This window comes from Ambystoma mexicanum, chromosome 2q (assembly GCF_040938575.1).
Source record: "Ambystoma mexicanum isolate Mex_15411 chromosome 2q, UKY_AmexF1_1, whole genome shotgun sequence".
Classification (NCBI taxonomy): Eukaryota; Metazoa; Chordata; class Amphibia; order Caudata; family Ambystomatidae; genus Ambystoma; species Ambystoma mexicanum.
Window position 1 is genome coordinate 320,661,788 of NC_090924.1, and position 17,113 is coordinate 320,678,900.

At 47.0% G+C, this 17,113-nt stretch overlaps 1 protein-coding gene across 1 annotated transcript in view; it reads left to right on the forward strand.

Moving 5' to 3' along the window:
* Positions 1-17,113, forward strand: part of TBL3 (transducin beta like 3) — a 412,146-nt gene that overhangs the window by 86,645 nt on the left and 308,388 nt on the right. Inside the window, exon 5 of the mRNA XM_069647302.1 lies at positions 13,683-13,824. Within this exon, the coding sequence (XP_069503403.1) occupies positions 13,683-13,824 (142 nt within the window). The remainder of the gene's footprint in view (positions 1-13,682; positions 13,825-17,113) is intronic.

The window sequence follows — 17,113 nt, forward strand, 5'->3', positions numbered from 1 at the left end:
TCGTTTTTTGATAACAGGGAGCTTTCACTTATAAAATGGGTGGGTTATCTATAATAACTTGGTCCAAGTGAAAAGCTACCCCTCCCTCAGATCTCCAGTTTAAGTCAAAACTTTTATTCCTGGTGCATCACATTTAAGAAGCACTACGCATTTTTGTTCCATATGGTGCGTTCAAAGTGTTTTTCTTTTTCTTCGTTAAGCACTTTCCAAATTTAATAATACTGTTTCCATACTTTTCTTTCTTAACACACACAACATACATTTATAGACATTTTCTTCATACGGTGTGATTTTGGGATTGTTATCCTCTCAGGTGGGGTTAGCAAACAAACAAATACTGTTACTGCAATTCATATATCCTTTTTAGTTCCAAAAAGTTTTTCAATATTTTCGTGGGTGACAGTTCCACAGTCGAGATTGATTCTAAAAGTCTTGTTGGAGAACAATTTGGTATTTTCCGTTCCCTATCTTGACCACACCATGTTTTCTATGGTTCTGATTGTGAAACACAATTTCAGGCACCCTGTGGTTTCATACAGATATACTTAGTTACCACTGAATAGTTATTTATTTGGATGCTGTTCAATGATCGGTACGTTGACACAGGGTGTTTCGGCCTGTAAATTCACTTGTCCCTTTAAATTCACTTTTAATGCGCCAACTGCTGACAGTTATTAAAAAGCATTTCAATTATTAGGCAAGCGTTAACTTCAGAAAACATTACAGTAGATAGGCAGGTAATAATTCGAACAAAGGCAGAATGCTTTCTTTAGTGTAAAAATGCAATACTGTGTGGGTATCCCCCCACCTGGGCAACCTGTAAGGAAAAGTTAAGGTGCACTTTGTTGTCTATTACAGCCCACTCCAAATATGTTCCTTAGTAGTCTGTTCTCTTTCTACCGATCCCACTACCCCAAAGTACCTGGTAGGCTACAGGAGAACAGAAACCAAGACAAATCTGGGACCTCTGGATGAATCCTGAGGATGGAAGATACTTTTCTTCGTCACAGTACTTTGGATCCCTTGGAAGGCAAATTGATGGAGTTTCTAGCTTTCACTCGACGATGCCCCTCGAGGATGGACCCCCCGCCCTCTTGGAAGAGGGAGCCACTGGGAATGGCGCAGTCGAGCAGTAGCAGGGAACCAAACGGTATCGGAAAGGCAGCAATGTGTTGGAAAGATGAAACTTGCTTTGGACCATGACAAGGCTTGGCTGAAGAAGATAAGACCTTTGGTGGTTGTTGCTGACTTTCAGTGGCAACAGGTGCAGTGGCAGAAGTAGGTGATGGGTTTCGGGATTTTGCGGTTCAGTACCTTTCGGTTCTACAGTACTGCAGCCACAGCATTGACCTCCGGATGGCTTCTGGCAACCTGGACACAACCACTGGACTGAATTTCGCACCCTCACCAAGTCTGCACCCTCGGGATACTTTCTTCATGAATTGGTGGCGGGAAAAAACCCTGCAGCGGACACTCCTCTGCAGACAGCAACCCTGGATCTTCTCTGGTGTGGAAAAGTGGATAGATTCCCATTGAAGGGTTCTTCAACTTTTTGGAATGTTTGCAGCTATGGGTGTCGGGCAGCACTATGCCAGGGTATCCCCTCTTCGGGGTGATACTCAGCAGCTTGGCTTCTAGCGGTCCCGAGCACTCCTCCAGACCCTCGGTGACACAGCCAAGATGGCCAGGCACTCCTTTTCTGGACCCACGAAGATCCCTTCTCCAGATGGCAGGCTGTAACGCTCACCTGGTATCCACGGGGACGTCACTTAGCCTGTTCTGATCTCTTACGACCTCAAACCCTTCCCTGGAGTCTACTCGACTGGAGACTGGGCCTGAAAAACAGGATTGGTAGAGTTTAACTCCCTATTGTCTCTGTGTGCTTGAACCCCTTCCCCGGGGTCCAACCCTTCCCTTTGATCCACAGCTCACCTTGTTTTCTTGGAAAGTGTGCTCTCTGTCCTGCTTTCAGCGCAGGGGCGCGTTGATTGATGCAGGCTCGTTGCTGCCTAGTTACTTCACTGGCAAGAGTCCGACAGGTAAGTATAATGAGTCTTTTGAACAGTTCTCTAACTTCGTTCCTTTCCTTACTTAGATGATGGCCGGCATCCGGGGATGGCGAAGTGCTGCTGAGATGAGTAGCGCTGAAGGTGAATCAGAGCGTGATGCGCGATGCAACCCTTTCTTATTTGTATTGAACTGAGTTCTTTTTCTGTGTCTTTTAGGTGCCGCAACATTTTCAGCGTGGATGCCGGTTATGAAGAAAAAATGCAGTGAGTGAACGCAGTATGCGGCGCCTCTAGATGTTTCTACACTAACCTGCAGTGTCTTTTCCCTCTTGCAGATGGATGAGAAGTTCCGGAGACAGAGTTCCCCCAGAGCAGCTGGGATTCAGGTAAGCGTTTGAAGATTTGCTGAATGCTTACTAATGCCTTTTTTCTGTTCTTTTCCCTTTTCCTTAGGAAGCGGCGTGCCGGGATGGGAATGACACTGCCGGAGATGCCCGCAGAACAGGAGCGATGAATGATGGGCAGAAGCGCCGCAAGGTAAGGCTGTTCCTAATGGTGGTCTTGTTCTTGAAGGAGCTGAACGCAGAAGAAAGATACAGGCCTACTGGAGACCGATCCGAACACGGTGAGTGTCACGCTGCAGGTGCAGAAAACACAAAGCCTGTTTCTCAGCCTGGGCGTGGCTTAAGTAGTCTCTGGGTATCCCAGGTGTCTCTGGGCTGAACCACACCCAAAAGACTATACTGCACATGCAGTTCTGGGAAACGAAATATGTGGGGGCATCCATCTTGTCCCCATCAATGCACTACAAGTCCAATCCCCAATGTTATCATATGGGAGTGAGTGAGTCTGGTGCCACAAGCGCCAAGTCTGACTCCAAGTGGGTCTTTGGGAGGGATGGAGAGACCATTGAGGGCCATGTAGGTGATCGTGGCCTGGCTCCAGCCTGACATCTTGGAGGGCCAGGGACATGAGGGGCAGGGATCATGACACAGGCACACAGGGCTGGCTTCCAGGACACTTCTGGTGAAGAACAGCATTTGCACAATGTTCCCGCATAGCTGTGGAAAGAGGTCACCTATCCAGGTCCTGTCTGGTTCAGTCCTTGTGTCAGCAAAACAGGCTTTGAATTTCTTAAAGAGTTGCAGCTGTAGACTTCCAGGATACAAGGTTAAGATGACTTCAAGTTCTTGCTTCAGGTTACTTGTTTCTGCTTTTGACGATTTGAGTGTGAGGCGGTCCCCTGTTACACAAAACACTCCCCATCAACTCGGGCTGAACCAGGCTCAGCCAGCCAATCACAAATTGGGCTCACATGCATTCAGGCCATTCACCCGAAACCAGACACACACAACACAGAATGTGGATTGGGGGCAACTTCCCAGCCTTTTAGAGCACTACACTGCATTCCGTCAGGGCTGGCCCAGGCATTGTGTCCCACAACAACAACCAAAACTTGACACCCACAACACAGAATGCATATTGACTTCTCATTCATTCAGGCTACACGCCAAGGGTGTACCCACATCAAGCAGCACATTGGAAGAGCCATATATGTTCCTTCCACCCAACAGTCATTCAGGGGGAAGGGAACAGAGCCGGGGATGTTCGGGACTGTGAGAAACAAGGGGAAAGGCAAAGGAAACCAAGAGGACACGGTGGTCATCTCGCCTTTGTGTAGGAATCCATTAATTCCTATGCTAGGACATGGGTGTCCCAAAAAGGAAGGATACACAGAGCCACTGTCAAATCAGCATGTAGCTTCCACCAGCCCATACCCTGCTCTGTGGGAAACACACAGGTGCCCAAAACATGCACTATAGCTACAAGGCTGTACCCCTACCCATGGGTGCTATAAGGATGTCCCATGGTACTGTTCACAAATGGGTACAGATGAAGAGCTGCCCTGCCAGGGGTCCAAACTGGACTTGTGTGCCGAAAAACACACAGAAAACACCATCAGAGATGTGGTAGATAAAGGACGAAGAGGCCCTGTCCCTCCAAAAGCCTTTCCAGCATCACACATGTATGGAGGTCTTGTAGTGTGTTCTCTTAAAGAAGTTGCATTCCGAGCCTGCTAAATGTGTCTCTTGACGAAAGGCTAGATCTGCTGTATATCTATTGATGTATTGCAAGACAAGCCCCCTTTTTAATGCAGTTACACAGGCCATTTACATACCATGTTAAGTGTTCCATTTCTTTTTTTATCAACCCCTATCTGAGTGTTTAAGTGGCCAGTTTGTAGAGTACATTTGTACGCAAGTATCCAAAATGGGCCAGACTTATTGCAAACGCGAGAGAGATGGGTAGTGTGATGTGCCAATCTGAACTCATAACTAACGAAACATCCCCAAACCCCCCCTTCTTCGTACTTCATCCCAAACAGAAATATCCATCGCCCTAACATGCAACCAGTTGCTTGATGCGCTTTAACAAACAATAATATAACTAAAACATAAAACTGTGAAGGAAAGACAGGTGGGGTGGTGTCCAGTCCAGCCATCAAAGCCCTTCGAGCGCAGCCTTGGTGCCAACATACTCTGATATAGTGACCTGTCTTTTGTTTGTCGGTTCCACTGACCTGCTTCCGAAATATGGTCCTCATCCTTCATTCCAGGATGCCTGCGTCTCATCTTCTCAGGGGCTTATATCGGCGTCCTGTGGCCGTCGTGGAGAAGGTGCGTAATCCCTAATTGGCGGAATGTTATCACAATCTTGCAGACCATTATCCCTTTCGATATGTAATTCAGGCCACATCCATGCCTCTCGAAGGTCAGTTAAAAAGTGAGTTTTACTATTTAGGTAAATCTTTTGTGCTGGAAAGAAGAGTGTGTATTTTATTTCCAGTGACTGAAGTTTTTTCGTCACTGAGTCGAATGATTGGCAGGCTTTCTGACCTCTCTGGTATAATCGGCGATCTTTGTACCATTGTTTATCTGCCCATTAGAACCAGAACCTGCCATTTGTAGCAGTGCATCGCGGTCACGGTAGTTATACAATTTGGCAACGATCATCCAAGGGGAGTCTCCTGGTGTAGGTGGATGTGCTCTTTCAACGGAAAGGAAATTTGAAAGTCCCCTGGGTTTCATGAGTTCAGCAAGCCATGTTTACAGCAATAGGTCCATGCTAGACCCGTCTGTAATTTCGGTCAGCTTCAGAATACAAATTTTATTTTTTCGGGAGAGTCCCTCACTCTCCTCAACCCGGCCCTGCAATACCTTCATTGCTGCCTCACATCTGAAAGTCAGCACTCCACCGTCTGGAGGGTATCCTTTGAGTCTGAGATGTGCTTCTCCGATCCTGAAAGCCTTTTTGTGCAGATTATGTTCTGAACTGAGCCCGTTTTATCTTCCCCTCTATGGAGATCCTAGATCCAGGGATGGCACCCATTGCATCTGCGAGCAAGAGATTAGTTGGTGGAGGATGGTTGTTGTGTATGTCCCTGATGGTTGCACAGGTTTTTAAGATGATGGGGTTATTCATAGTGTATTGGTCCATTTTATTTTGAGTGCCTTCTTGATCTTATCCCTGGTCAATTTGAAAGACAGGATGTAGATGAGTATGGGGAGGACAGTCTATAGTGTCTATAGTGTACCCTGTGTGTAATAGCAGGTGAAGAGTTATTAGGCAATATTGTGTGCAGTACCCTGTGGGTGACTGCACCAGCCTTGTCCTCTTGGCAACAGTTAACCCAATGTAGGGCTTTCACACAGAGATTCACAGTGACAAGTATCCAAATAAACACTAACACTCACTGTTTCTTGATTATTTATGTATTAAACAGTTGAATACGCCTTCTTTAGAAGGGAGCAATATATATGTAACATAAAAATATAGTTCAAAATACACACTCTTAGTTTCTCTAAATCAGCAAATACCCATTTGGGATGGCACACAGATTCTTCCTACACCCTGAGGTGACTTAAATATGTGGACATTAATACATCACTGGTACATTTAGAGCAATACTGAGGTTAGTGTCAAAAGAATAAGTTGAGGAAACAAAACAAGGGTTAACAAATATTCCTAAGCAGGTAAGTACCTTTTGAAACATCCAATCCAAAGTAACCTGAGGGAAAGGCAAAGGACAAAGTCAGAGGTAAGAAGAGTCTTTCAGTGGGCCAGGACAGCCAATGTTAGTTGAGCAAAAGTCTAGGTGAGCTGAAGCACTTCTTGCAGGTAGGTAAAACGTCTGGCACAAAGTTTGAGAAGTTTTTGTATACATTGAAATCACTGTAGGGCCACACGCTGGGGGGCTTGTGAGGGGCAACGCTGCAAGAAACTGCAAAGCAACCAAGACAAGTCTAAACTGAGAACTAGCAAGACTACACGACAAGAGGTAGTCCTCTTAATTTTATGGTACCTTTTGGTTAGAAGAAAAACTGCTTCCAGCTGGCTTCTGTTCCTGTGTAGGTCTGCAGATCCTGTTTTCCTGGGCCTGAGTCGTGGGGACAGGAGGGAGGACGTCTGGGGACTCCTGCACTACGAATGGAAAGTGGGCAGCCGCAACATGCAAACTTCTGATCAGTGGCACTTTGCGGTTTCAGCTCCTCGCAGCTCTCCCTAAAATAACCACTGCGGTTCTCGGATACCATAATGGACTTTCCTTGCATCTGGGGTCCAGGACTCTGTTGAGGTGGCTCAAGCTTGGTCAGCCCTGCTTCATGGGAGTCTGGAGGATCTTCCTGGAGCTCAGGTCTGACTTAAAAGCGATGCACTCTATCTGGTGTTCCTCTCCATGACAATCGGTTCATGCAGGAGCAATGCAAGTACAGCCAGCTCCGAGAGGATGTCCAGACAAGTTCACTTTGGGGTTGATTGGTCCCACCAACCCAGGGGGAGAAGGGGAGAAGTTGTCAGTTGTAGGGCTTCTCTAGTCGAGGCGAATTCGGAGCTTCTGCAATGCAGCAAGGCTTCACCGGGCAAACCAACGGTCCACGAGTTTCAGCAAGCGTCTCTTCCAAGTTCTTCAGATTCCTTCGTCCAGTGGTCGACTCGGCCTTCCAAGCAAAAAAGCCTGCCTTTTATGCAGGTTTCTCCCATTCATTTGCAGTCTAGCTGTCACTCACACAGCAGGGCCGGCCAATCACCTTTTGGTTTCATTCCTGTAACCAAGGGGATTAAACACAGGGAGTTTCGGGCACCTCCCTCACTTCCTGCCCCTGCCAGACACATTGGAGCCAGAGGCGAGGTTCACCAGTGAATCCCGCCAAAGACAAAACGAACTAAGGGACCAAACCTGGTTTGGCACGCACAGTAAATCTCAAGAAAGACCTTTCCAACAAGAAATGGCAAAAAAAAGACCCCGGGCCATTTTGACAAAATGGGCACCCATTGGTGTCTTACTGCAGCTGCAATTGCAGCCTGCGGTAAAAACACACAATGGTAGGAAAAGTAAACCACTGCCACCAGCCATTAATTGTAGATAGGGTAACATAAAAATGTTAGATGAGAAATTAGACAAAGGGGATACTAAGTAACCCCTCCAGCTCCCTATGGTAAGATAGTATGTGCTGGGTCTAGAAAGTTAAAAAATGTAAGTAAATTCAATTTCACTTCACTGCTCTTTGAAACAGTAGTTTCACCAAGGAAAGGTATTTAAACCTCTGGGAAGTCGAAGAGACTTCCCTGTGCCACTGCACTGAAGGTGTTGTGTGTCACAATGTAAAGATGGTGCCTATGCAGTTTGTCCAAAGAGAAACAGAGTCCAAATCACAGAAAAATACATGAGAGCGTGGGAAAAAGGTCTCTTCAGGTTAGAAATTAAAAGTCCTAAAGTCCAGCAAAAAGAGCTGGGGGTCTCTAAGGTAGAAGGGAATTGGCACATTTCAGAGAATTCTCCCTAACGAGAGTCAAAAGTGACTAGTGAGCAGGTTGCCCGTTTTAACCACTTGCACTCTACCATCTACACCTTTCCAGCAGTGACTGCAGTCCCTGTCCGAGTCCATGTGGGGGATTGGGCACGCCCCCAGACCTATCTGGGGCAGTCCTTTGGGAGGAGTTGGGTGTCTGGAGTGTCCCCCAGTAGGACAGTGTATGTAGGAGCATGTCCAAAGGCTCAAGCTGCGTATTCCCCGCAGCTCAAAGATGGTTGCCCTCCTCGGTTGTCCAGTCTGATCCTCACTGAGGAAACTAAGTACATCCTCTGCCCCGAGACCCAGGCTGTATTATGGGTGTGTGATGTATTCGGGTCAAGCAACACAGGCGGATCACCCTGGGAGCGACACAGACTGCAGAGGACCAGGTCGCGCCAAGTGAGGGTACAGAATAATGCACTCCATGGATCTCAGGATGCGTCTCATCCGCTTCTCTGCCGCCCGCTCTTCCAACAGCTCGCCACCTCCCTTCCTGTCCGGTTCTGCTTCTTTCAGCTCCTGGCATCCACTCTGCCTGTTCTCAGGCTCTCCACACGCATCAGCATGGGTGCACTCTCCACTCAGTCCAGGTCCGTAGTATCTTTCAGTATGGGGGTCCCCCACTGATCGCCCACCCCACTATGATAGTGCCCAGTTCCAAATGCACTTCATCTTTTAGGGGTCGTCCCCAAGTATCCGTACCTGTCCCCAAGTATCCGTACCTGGAACGGTCAATTTCGTCTGCTTACAAAGGATGTTTCGGGGACAGGCACCGAGGGCTCACGTCTTCATCTGATTGCTGCATAACAGCGATTCCCTTAGTTCTTGTTGAGGAAAGCGTCAAGAGTCCCTTGGGGGATGAAGAAAAAATTGACAAAGAAAAGCCTCATCAGCAGTACCAGAGAGTAAGGTGAGCAATACCCTGGGACGAAAAAGCAGTTCTTCAGTATGCTAGTGGTGGTTTCCTAATGTGTTTTTGTTGTGCTTATTGTTCAGCCACCGAGAGCTCCAGCAACAAGACATGGTGCAGGAGCGGCCCCAAGACTCTTTGGAAGCGCTATTATTCTTGATCCAGAGCTTCCAAGGTCCGGGTTCAGGGCCAGAGAGTGAACAGGTGAATTGGCTGTGATCAGCAGTTAACATTGATGCATCGTTCCCATATTGTCCTTGGACACAGTGGGCTCAGCTTCTGAGAATGGGACCAGCTCAGAGACTGCAAGGTACAAATATTAAAGTTTGAGAAGTTGCACAAGAGAGGATACAGCCACAGAAGGGGGACTGAGAAGGCGAGTTTGACTGTGAAGTTGCAGGAACAAAGGCAGCACAGGCCACTGGAGCTTCCCAGTCAGGGATATGATTTCACGGGACATGCTGGATGTCCAGGGATGAAGATTCTCTAGTTCAGCACAGAGTGTCTTGAGACCCGAGGAGCACCCTCTTACGGGTCCCGCAATGCATGAACTTCAGGGAAACCTGGCCTTCAAGTAGGAACTGTGATCCTGTTGTCACCAATCAGGGGCAAGGAGCACCTCTTAGGGTTCTTTCTGGTTATCATGGAGAGGCAACGCTGGTTGCTGGTGCAGTGCTTCTGAGAATTGAAAGGGGACGTCAACATGGGAATGCCTGTAACACTATCCCTAACGTGACGTGCAGTGTATCCAAAATCCCTCACGCATGGAAACTATAACCAGGAAGAGAGCAGGGGTACCCCTATCAACTGGGGAGGCACCCCCTGACAAGGAGGGCAAGAGGTTATACGCTCTAGGGAAAAGGGTCATAGCTGCTGCGGCTTTTTCCTCTTGCACCGCTAACAACACAACTGTGTTGGCTAGCTATGCAGACGCACAATGGACCATGCTACAGGAGGGCCTTCAAGAAGTCCCTGAACCGCTGCGGGCTCGCCTACTCTCCATTGTAGTCGAAGGCAAAAAGGTTAATCAAAGTATCCTCAAAAATACTTTGGATGCAGTAGACAGGTAGCAGGTCCTTGGCTCAGGGTACCCTCCTAAAGAGGCATGCATGGTTACGAAACTCCGGTTTCAAACCGGAAACCCAAGCTTCGCTGATAAATATGCCGGTGGAGGAAGCAAGTTTATTTGGGAAGGCAGTTGACGAGACGCAGCGCTCAAAACTTTTAAGAAAGAGCACGACACCCTCAAGACCCTGGATCAAATAACCCAGAGGCCTTCCCCAAGGAGAGGGAGCGAGTCTAGACATTCCTTTCGTGGCCAACGATTCCCTCACAACCAATATGGCTTGGGAAATAATTGGTCCTCTCCCCAATAAACCAGCTACGTCACCCCGTATCCCCGAAGAGGTCAACAACGTGTAAAGGGAAGGGGCCGGAATTCCACCCTTTGAGACTCCCTGGCCTCGAGTCAGAAATGACCAACAAATCTGGGTCCCCTGCCGGCTAACATCATTTCTTCAAGCATGGGAGGGGATAACAACAGACCTGTGGGTACTCAAGACCGCCGCCCACAGGTACTGCATAGAATTCTGCCGGACCCCCAATTCAGACGTCCACGATCAAGACGCCTGATGCCGGAATATCTGCGCATCCTGTTACAAGAAGTCGAGATCCTGCAGGAAAAGGGCGCCATAGAAGTCGTACCCCTTCTACAGGTAAACAAGGGTATTTATTCAGTGTACTTCCTTGTACCCAAAAAGAATCTAACCATGCACCCTGTACTAGATTTGCGGTCAGCAAACAAATTTGTCAAACCGCAAAAGTTTTGTATGGTCACTCTGCAGGAAGTAATTACCCTGCTCACTCAGGGGGACTTTATGGCAACATTGGACATGAAAGATGCATACTTTCATATTTCAATGTTGCTCGCGCACAGAAAATGCCTCATATTCATGATACAGGACAAAAGATTCATGATACAGGACAAACACTATCAGTTCAAGATACTACCCTTCGGCATTGCCTCAGCACCAAGGGTATTTACAAAGGTACTGGCACTGGCAGAAGCACACCTGCGCTGGCTATCCATGCCATTTTATCCTTACCTCGACGACTGGCTCATAACAGGGGATTCATACATACGACACATGCCTCTCAAATACCCAAAAGACGATGGACCTCTTATTGAGCCTGGGTTTCTCCATCAACAAGAAGAAATCCAACTTGGACCTCATTCAAATCAAGCAATTCCTAGGTGCTCTAATACGAACAAAGGACAGCCTCGTCTTCCCCTCCAATGAGAGGGTCCAAAACATGTGGTTTCAAATCCCACAGTATGTAGCCAGTTGAGGGGTGACGGTATGCAAGGCTATGCGACTGTTAGGAATGATGGCGTCATGCATTTATTTGGTTCCTCGCTTGCGCATGCGCCCAATGCAAGAGTGGCTCAACAGCCAGTGGTGTCAGGCTAGCGGACAATGGGACGATCTAGTGGGTGTCTCGCCAGCCCTCGTTCTCTCGCTGCAGTGGTGGTCGAGGGAGAACCTCTTGAAGGGACAGTCCTTCACCATCCCCGCAGTGGAAGCCACTCTAACTACAGACGCATCTCCCCCGGGGTGGGGAGCTCACCTGCTTCAGCAGAGAGCGCACAGAGTCTGGTCGTCAAATATAACATCCAACCACATAAACCTCTTGGAACTGTTAGCAGTATTCAAAGCACTGAAAGCCTTTCAGACACAACTGCAAGGGAAGACAGTCCTGATCCTCGCAGACAGCACCACAGCCATGTACTATCTCAACAAACAAGGGGGCACTCACTCTCCAGGGCTGTCCAAACTGTCCGAGAACATCTGGAAGTGGGCTCTCAGACACATGTTCCTGTTGTCACAACATGTTCCAGGGGAACCACCAGGAACCAGTCGCCATGATATTGGTGGCCCCCATGAGGGCCCGCCAACCCTGGTTTGCTCATCTGATGGAGTGGTTGCTATCTCCTCCAATGAAACTGCCTTTGCCTGTACAATATGTTGTCCCAGGACAAAGGGGAGACACTCCACCCATGCCCGCAGGCACTGAATTTAACGGCCTGGCTCCTGAGGTCATAGAGTTCGGACACCTGCAACTCCCTCAGAGATGTATGGACATACTCAGGGAGGCAAGGAAACCTAATACACAATATTGCTATTCCAGTAAGTGGACGCGTTTCGTCCTTTGGTGCAAATCTAAGAGCATCAACCCCATTGAATGCTCTCCTACCCATATCGTCTTGTACCTAACTCATTTACTAGACTCTAGCCTGGTTTTTAACTCTCTAAAAGTTCACTTGGCTGCTCTTTCCGCATACACTACGTCGCAACAAAAGGTGTCGTGGTGGAAGATACCAGTTATTATGGCTTTCATGGAGGGAGTAAAGAGAATTCCCCCTCCTATTTCTAACCCTGCTCCCGGATGGGACCAAAATGTGGTGTTGACAAGACTTATGGGGTCTCCGTTCGAGCCGATGCATAAAGCAAGTCTCAAGGATCTCCCCTACAAGACTGCCTTCTTAATAGCCATTACTTCCATAAGAAGAGTCGGTGAACTACAGGCTCTCTCAGTTCTAGACCCCTTTGTTACAGTTCAGAGATAAGGTGGTTCTTGCACTCACCCTAGGTTTGCGCCTAAATTCATTTAAAATTTCCATGTGAACCAGTCCATAGAACTACCAACATTCTTCCAGAACCCCTCAAGCATGGGAAAAAGAAGCCTGGATGTACGCAGAGCAGTCATGTTTTACGTGGAAAGAACCCGACCACTAAGAAAGACAAATCAGTTTTATGTTTCCGTGGCAGCAGGTAGAGAAGGAGACCCTGTCTCCAAATCTACTATCTCAAGGTGGATTGCCAAATACATCATACTCTGTTACACTCTTGCTAAGAGAGAACTGCCCTTTAAGCCTAGAGCACACTCTACTCGAGGCACAGGGGCTTCCATAGCATTCATTGCAAATGTTCCTCTAGAGGCCATTTGCAAGGCGGCAACCTGGAAGTCTGTACACACCTTTACAAAACACTATTGCCTACACACTCATTCTACGTCTGAGTCACAGGTGGGACAAGCAGTACTAAGACATCTTTTCACTACTGTTCCTTCTCACAACCCGCCTCCAACTCCAGGTACTGCTCGCTAGTCTATGCACAGCATGTGATTCTAAGCAGATTAACAAGCATCAGAAGACATATATTACTTACTGTAAAAGCATTTCTGATGATTGTATCTGCTTAGATTCACATGCGCTCACCCTTCCTCCTCGCTTGGATGGATGGAACATGGACGTCGTCCTACTTTTCTCTCTTTTCTTAACTCACTCAAAATAGTCCTAGGTCTCCCTCTTGGCAGAAAAAATAAATTGGCGGGACCTCGACGCGTGAGGGATTTTGGGTACACTACATGTCACGTTAGGGATCGTGTTACAGTCACGCCCATGTCGACGTCCCCTTTCGATTCTTGAAAGACAAGATGCAATACTCTGAGGAAACCACTGGATGTCGGACTATATGCACAGCATGTGAATCTAAGCAGATACAATCATCAGAAATGTTTTTACGGTAAGTAATGCATGTCATAACATTGTTTAACAGAATCATATGAGCATTGTGGATTCTCTGTCACAAATATCACTAGTGGGAAATGTCCCATTTCTTCTGTTCAATGCGCTTTTGGTACAAAGTCCTGTATTCAGGAGAATAATTGGGGGTGGCTGTAGAAGAGCTCCAATTGGAAACTGTGCATTGTGGAAAATGCTTTACCGAAGCTTGCCAGAATCTTGAAAAGGGAATGCAAAGAGATTTGTATTCTGACCCTGCCACTATTCAGTTGAAACTTAGTGAATCCCATCCTTGTGTGTAATGGAGCCTTTTGTTGTTACAGATCCTTGTGACTGCCAGCCGAGCGCTGCTCTTGAAGCAGTGGGATTGGAGAGAGGGCACTTGCGCCCGTTCCTGGAAGGCAATCCACACTGCGCCGGTGGCCAGTATGACCTTTGACCCCACTTCCACATTATTAGCAACAGGTATTGTTTGACCTCTCTTCACCTGTCTCCAAACCTTGAAGTGTAAGTTTCTCCTGTAAATGCTGTACATTTTGCAGTTAATCCCCAAATTTACTCATTTTTCTATAGCATCTGGAATTGTTTTATGTACATTTTCATGCACTTCTACAACAGGTTTTGTACAAAGAATGTACATGTGATGCAAAAGAACGGTCAATTGTGACTGCATTTAAACAATGGTGGCAGTGGCAAGACGTCTACTTAAGCAGTAAGCCCCTCGCCGCGGGGGCATTACCGAGTGAGGTAATACCCCGGGTCCCATAGTTATAGGTCCGCAAGACCTGGGTACTAATAGCATTTTTTCTGTTACGAAACACTGCCGCGCTTCGCGACAGAAAACATTTATAATAATAAATACATTTCAAAGAAAATGGCCGCTTGAGAAGGGAAAACTGAGTCCGTTTTCCCTTTCCATGGCGGCCATCAGGAGCGGACGCGCTGAGAACAAAACTGTTCCCAGCGCGTTTTCTCCTGAAAAAGGAGAAATAAGAAGGTAAGTGGAGTAAGTGGAGTTGGGAGGGCTGGCATTGTTTTGGAGGGGTGGGGGGAGAAAAAAAAACTTACCTGAATCTCTGGCGGGGCAGGATGGCAGCCTCCAGCCTTGTGGAGGCTCAGAGTGGGGATGGCGCCGTTTCGAGCCTCCTTATTGGCTGAGGGGCTGCCACGCCACCCGCCGGGAACAATGGCAAGGAATCCCAGCCAAGGGATTCCCAGGCGGGTAAAGCCCTGGCGAGGGCCAATCATAATGTTTGTTACATTCTGGTTGACCCTCGCGGGTACTTAAACAATATATGAAAGGACCATGTAATAATGGGTCAGATTACCGGGGTCTAGAATTTCACATATTCTGTTACGCTGTTTACTTGTAGAGGTTCTGTAGGCTAGAATGTTTTTAAGTTGGTCATTGCGTTGGCAATGTTGAAGCATTTGGATGGCAGTGGTAGTATTGTAAAGTATCTTTTAGGAAATCATTTTAGGGCAATTTTACACATGCACGGCTGTGGTAGTCCTTTGTTCCAGTGGGCTAGCTTTTCATTTGGTGGAGCAAGAACTTTACTCTTGAGGTCTCGAGGGCTTAGTCATGGCATGGCATGGCAATGGTGTGAATTAGAGCAGCGTACAGAGGGTTTGCTGCATATAGCATTAGGGACTGAGTGAGATAGTGGCAGTAGGGAGGCTGCCATGCACTGGATAGATGTAAAGAGCATGCTGAGGAATTTGTTACCCAGCCCTAAAGAACAGAATAAGAATGGGGGTATCCACACAATACCTTTTTTTGTTCACTGCTTGTCCCTAAGCATGAAGATGAAGGTCCAGCTCTTGCAACCTCTAATCTGATGGCAAAGTGTTGCTGGAACTTGCGTGCTCCAGCCCACACCTTGGGACCAGAGCGAGCCACACCAGATCGGTGGGCCCAGTCTGGTTGCTCCCGTCAGGAGTGCGCTACAGCACTTCGCTCACCTTTCCTCCGTCCAGAGAATCCACCATCACCAATAAATGGGCTCTGTATGGTATTCCTGACAAGTCTCAAGAACATCACACAGCCCTAGTTCTCACTTTTCGACTGATCCAGCACATCGTGTTGAAAACCTTTTAAATTCCAGGGATGGCTGCAAATGGCTTCCTGCCAACGTTATTGTGGTCCTTCCGTTAAAAATGCGATCATACAGATCGGTTTCACGTTCAGTCTCGTGGCACAGGAGAAAGAGCGTCAATGCAACAAAGTGGTGTGTGGTTTAATTAAACCATTTAATCCAAATTCAAGAAGTGACTTCCTTGCACTTGTGCCCCAGTAGTAATGTTCACCCAGGCAAAACAATCAACAATGTGAATTTCCGGTACTGTTCTCATATGGAAGTCCTTGAACTCCTCCCCCGTGGACTGTTGCTCCATTGACCCCAAAACCTAGATATCTGAATGGCCAAATTATTTTTGCAATGCGGGTCTCTGTGCTGTAGGGTTATTGCAGCTAGACGTTTTAGGGAACGAAAATCAAATGTCATTAGTTTCCCAGATTCCTTAAAATGAGTTCTTCTTGTTAATGATTTGATGCTCTGTCGGTGTATAAAAGCTGAGCTTTTAAGAGCTTCTTCTTACTTTTTAAGAACTTTTTAGTTGCTGTTGGACTTGTGCTTTTACTCGGACATCCATTTATTTGTAATTTTTATTTTTGTGTCTCGTTGGTTTTTAAGTTTTCATTTGACATTTTAATAGCAGTTATATTTATCTTATTCGTATGTCAGTCATTTTATTGCAATAACGTCATTCTCTGCACTTTGCATTAATTATCTCAAACTATAGTCTACCTTACCTTATCTTATATTACCCTACTCTTTGGACTTGAACGTGCATTTGATCTTTTGCACTGGAACAATCTTGTACTGTGCTACCCTGCATCCGACCCTGGCTGTTGACTCTGAAACTGAGTGCATATTGTGCATACTGTGAACTCTTAGCTTTATTTTTTATCCTGCATTTGACAATTCCCTAATTCCGGTAATAGGATATTGTGGAGCTTATGTGGTGGGACTTTGGTGGGTCAAGTAAAGCCTGTATACAAATTGTATCTCCTGGAATAAGGGACCTGGCGCTGGGTTGAGCAGGGAAACGTTACCCACGGAAGTGTTCTTATTCTTAATTCTTACCTTGTTGTACTTACTACAGGGTTTACTATTAGTAGAGCTCGTTAAGTCTTTGGCTATTTTGGCTATGCAGTCTTGTAATGGGGAAAAGGAAAGCGGGCAAACCGCTATCCCCAGGAGCAGGAGTAGGACAGAGGAAGCTGTTTAAACTGTTCAAACCAATAGACGAGGTGAATATTCTCATCTCTGAAATTCAAGAATTTCTGGGGGAGGTTGTGGTTCCCGATACTGCAACTGTAAATGACAGGCTAAACTCATGTAATAGTGCCAGCCCTGAGTTTGCCAGTCCCTGTGCGAAACATCCTAAACTAACAAATTGCAGTGTTAGTCTTAACAAGATCCAGTTGGTAACTATACAGGTCGATCCCTATGTCCCCGATTCTGGTGCTGCAGGTGCCACAAGGGTGCCACCTTGTGGCCCAAGCCTAAAGAGGATAGAGAAAAGTATGAACCCATTGGAGGCATTTAAAGTGGCAAACCCCCGCCCAAATAGCATGTAGAACATATAAAATCCCAGCTCAAAAGTTGAAGCGTAAGGCAGGGAGTGGTCCTATTGAATATCGTAGCCCCTGGGCCCTCAGCATAAACCTGCTAATACAAGGCCGAAA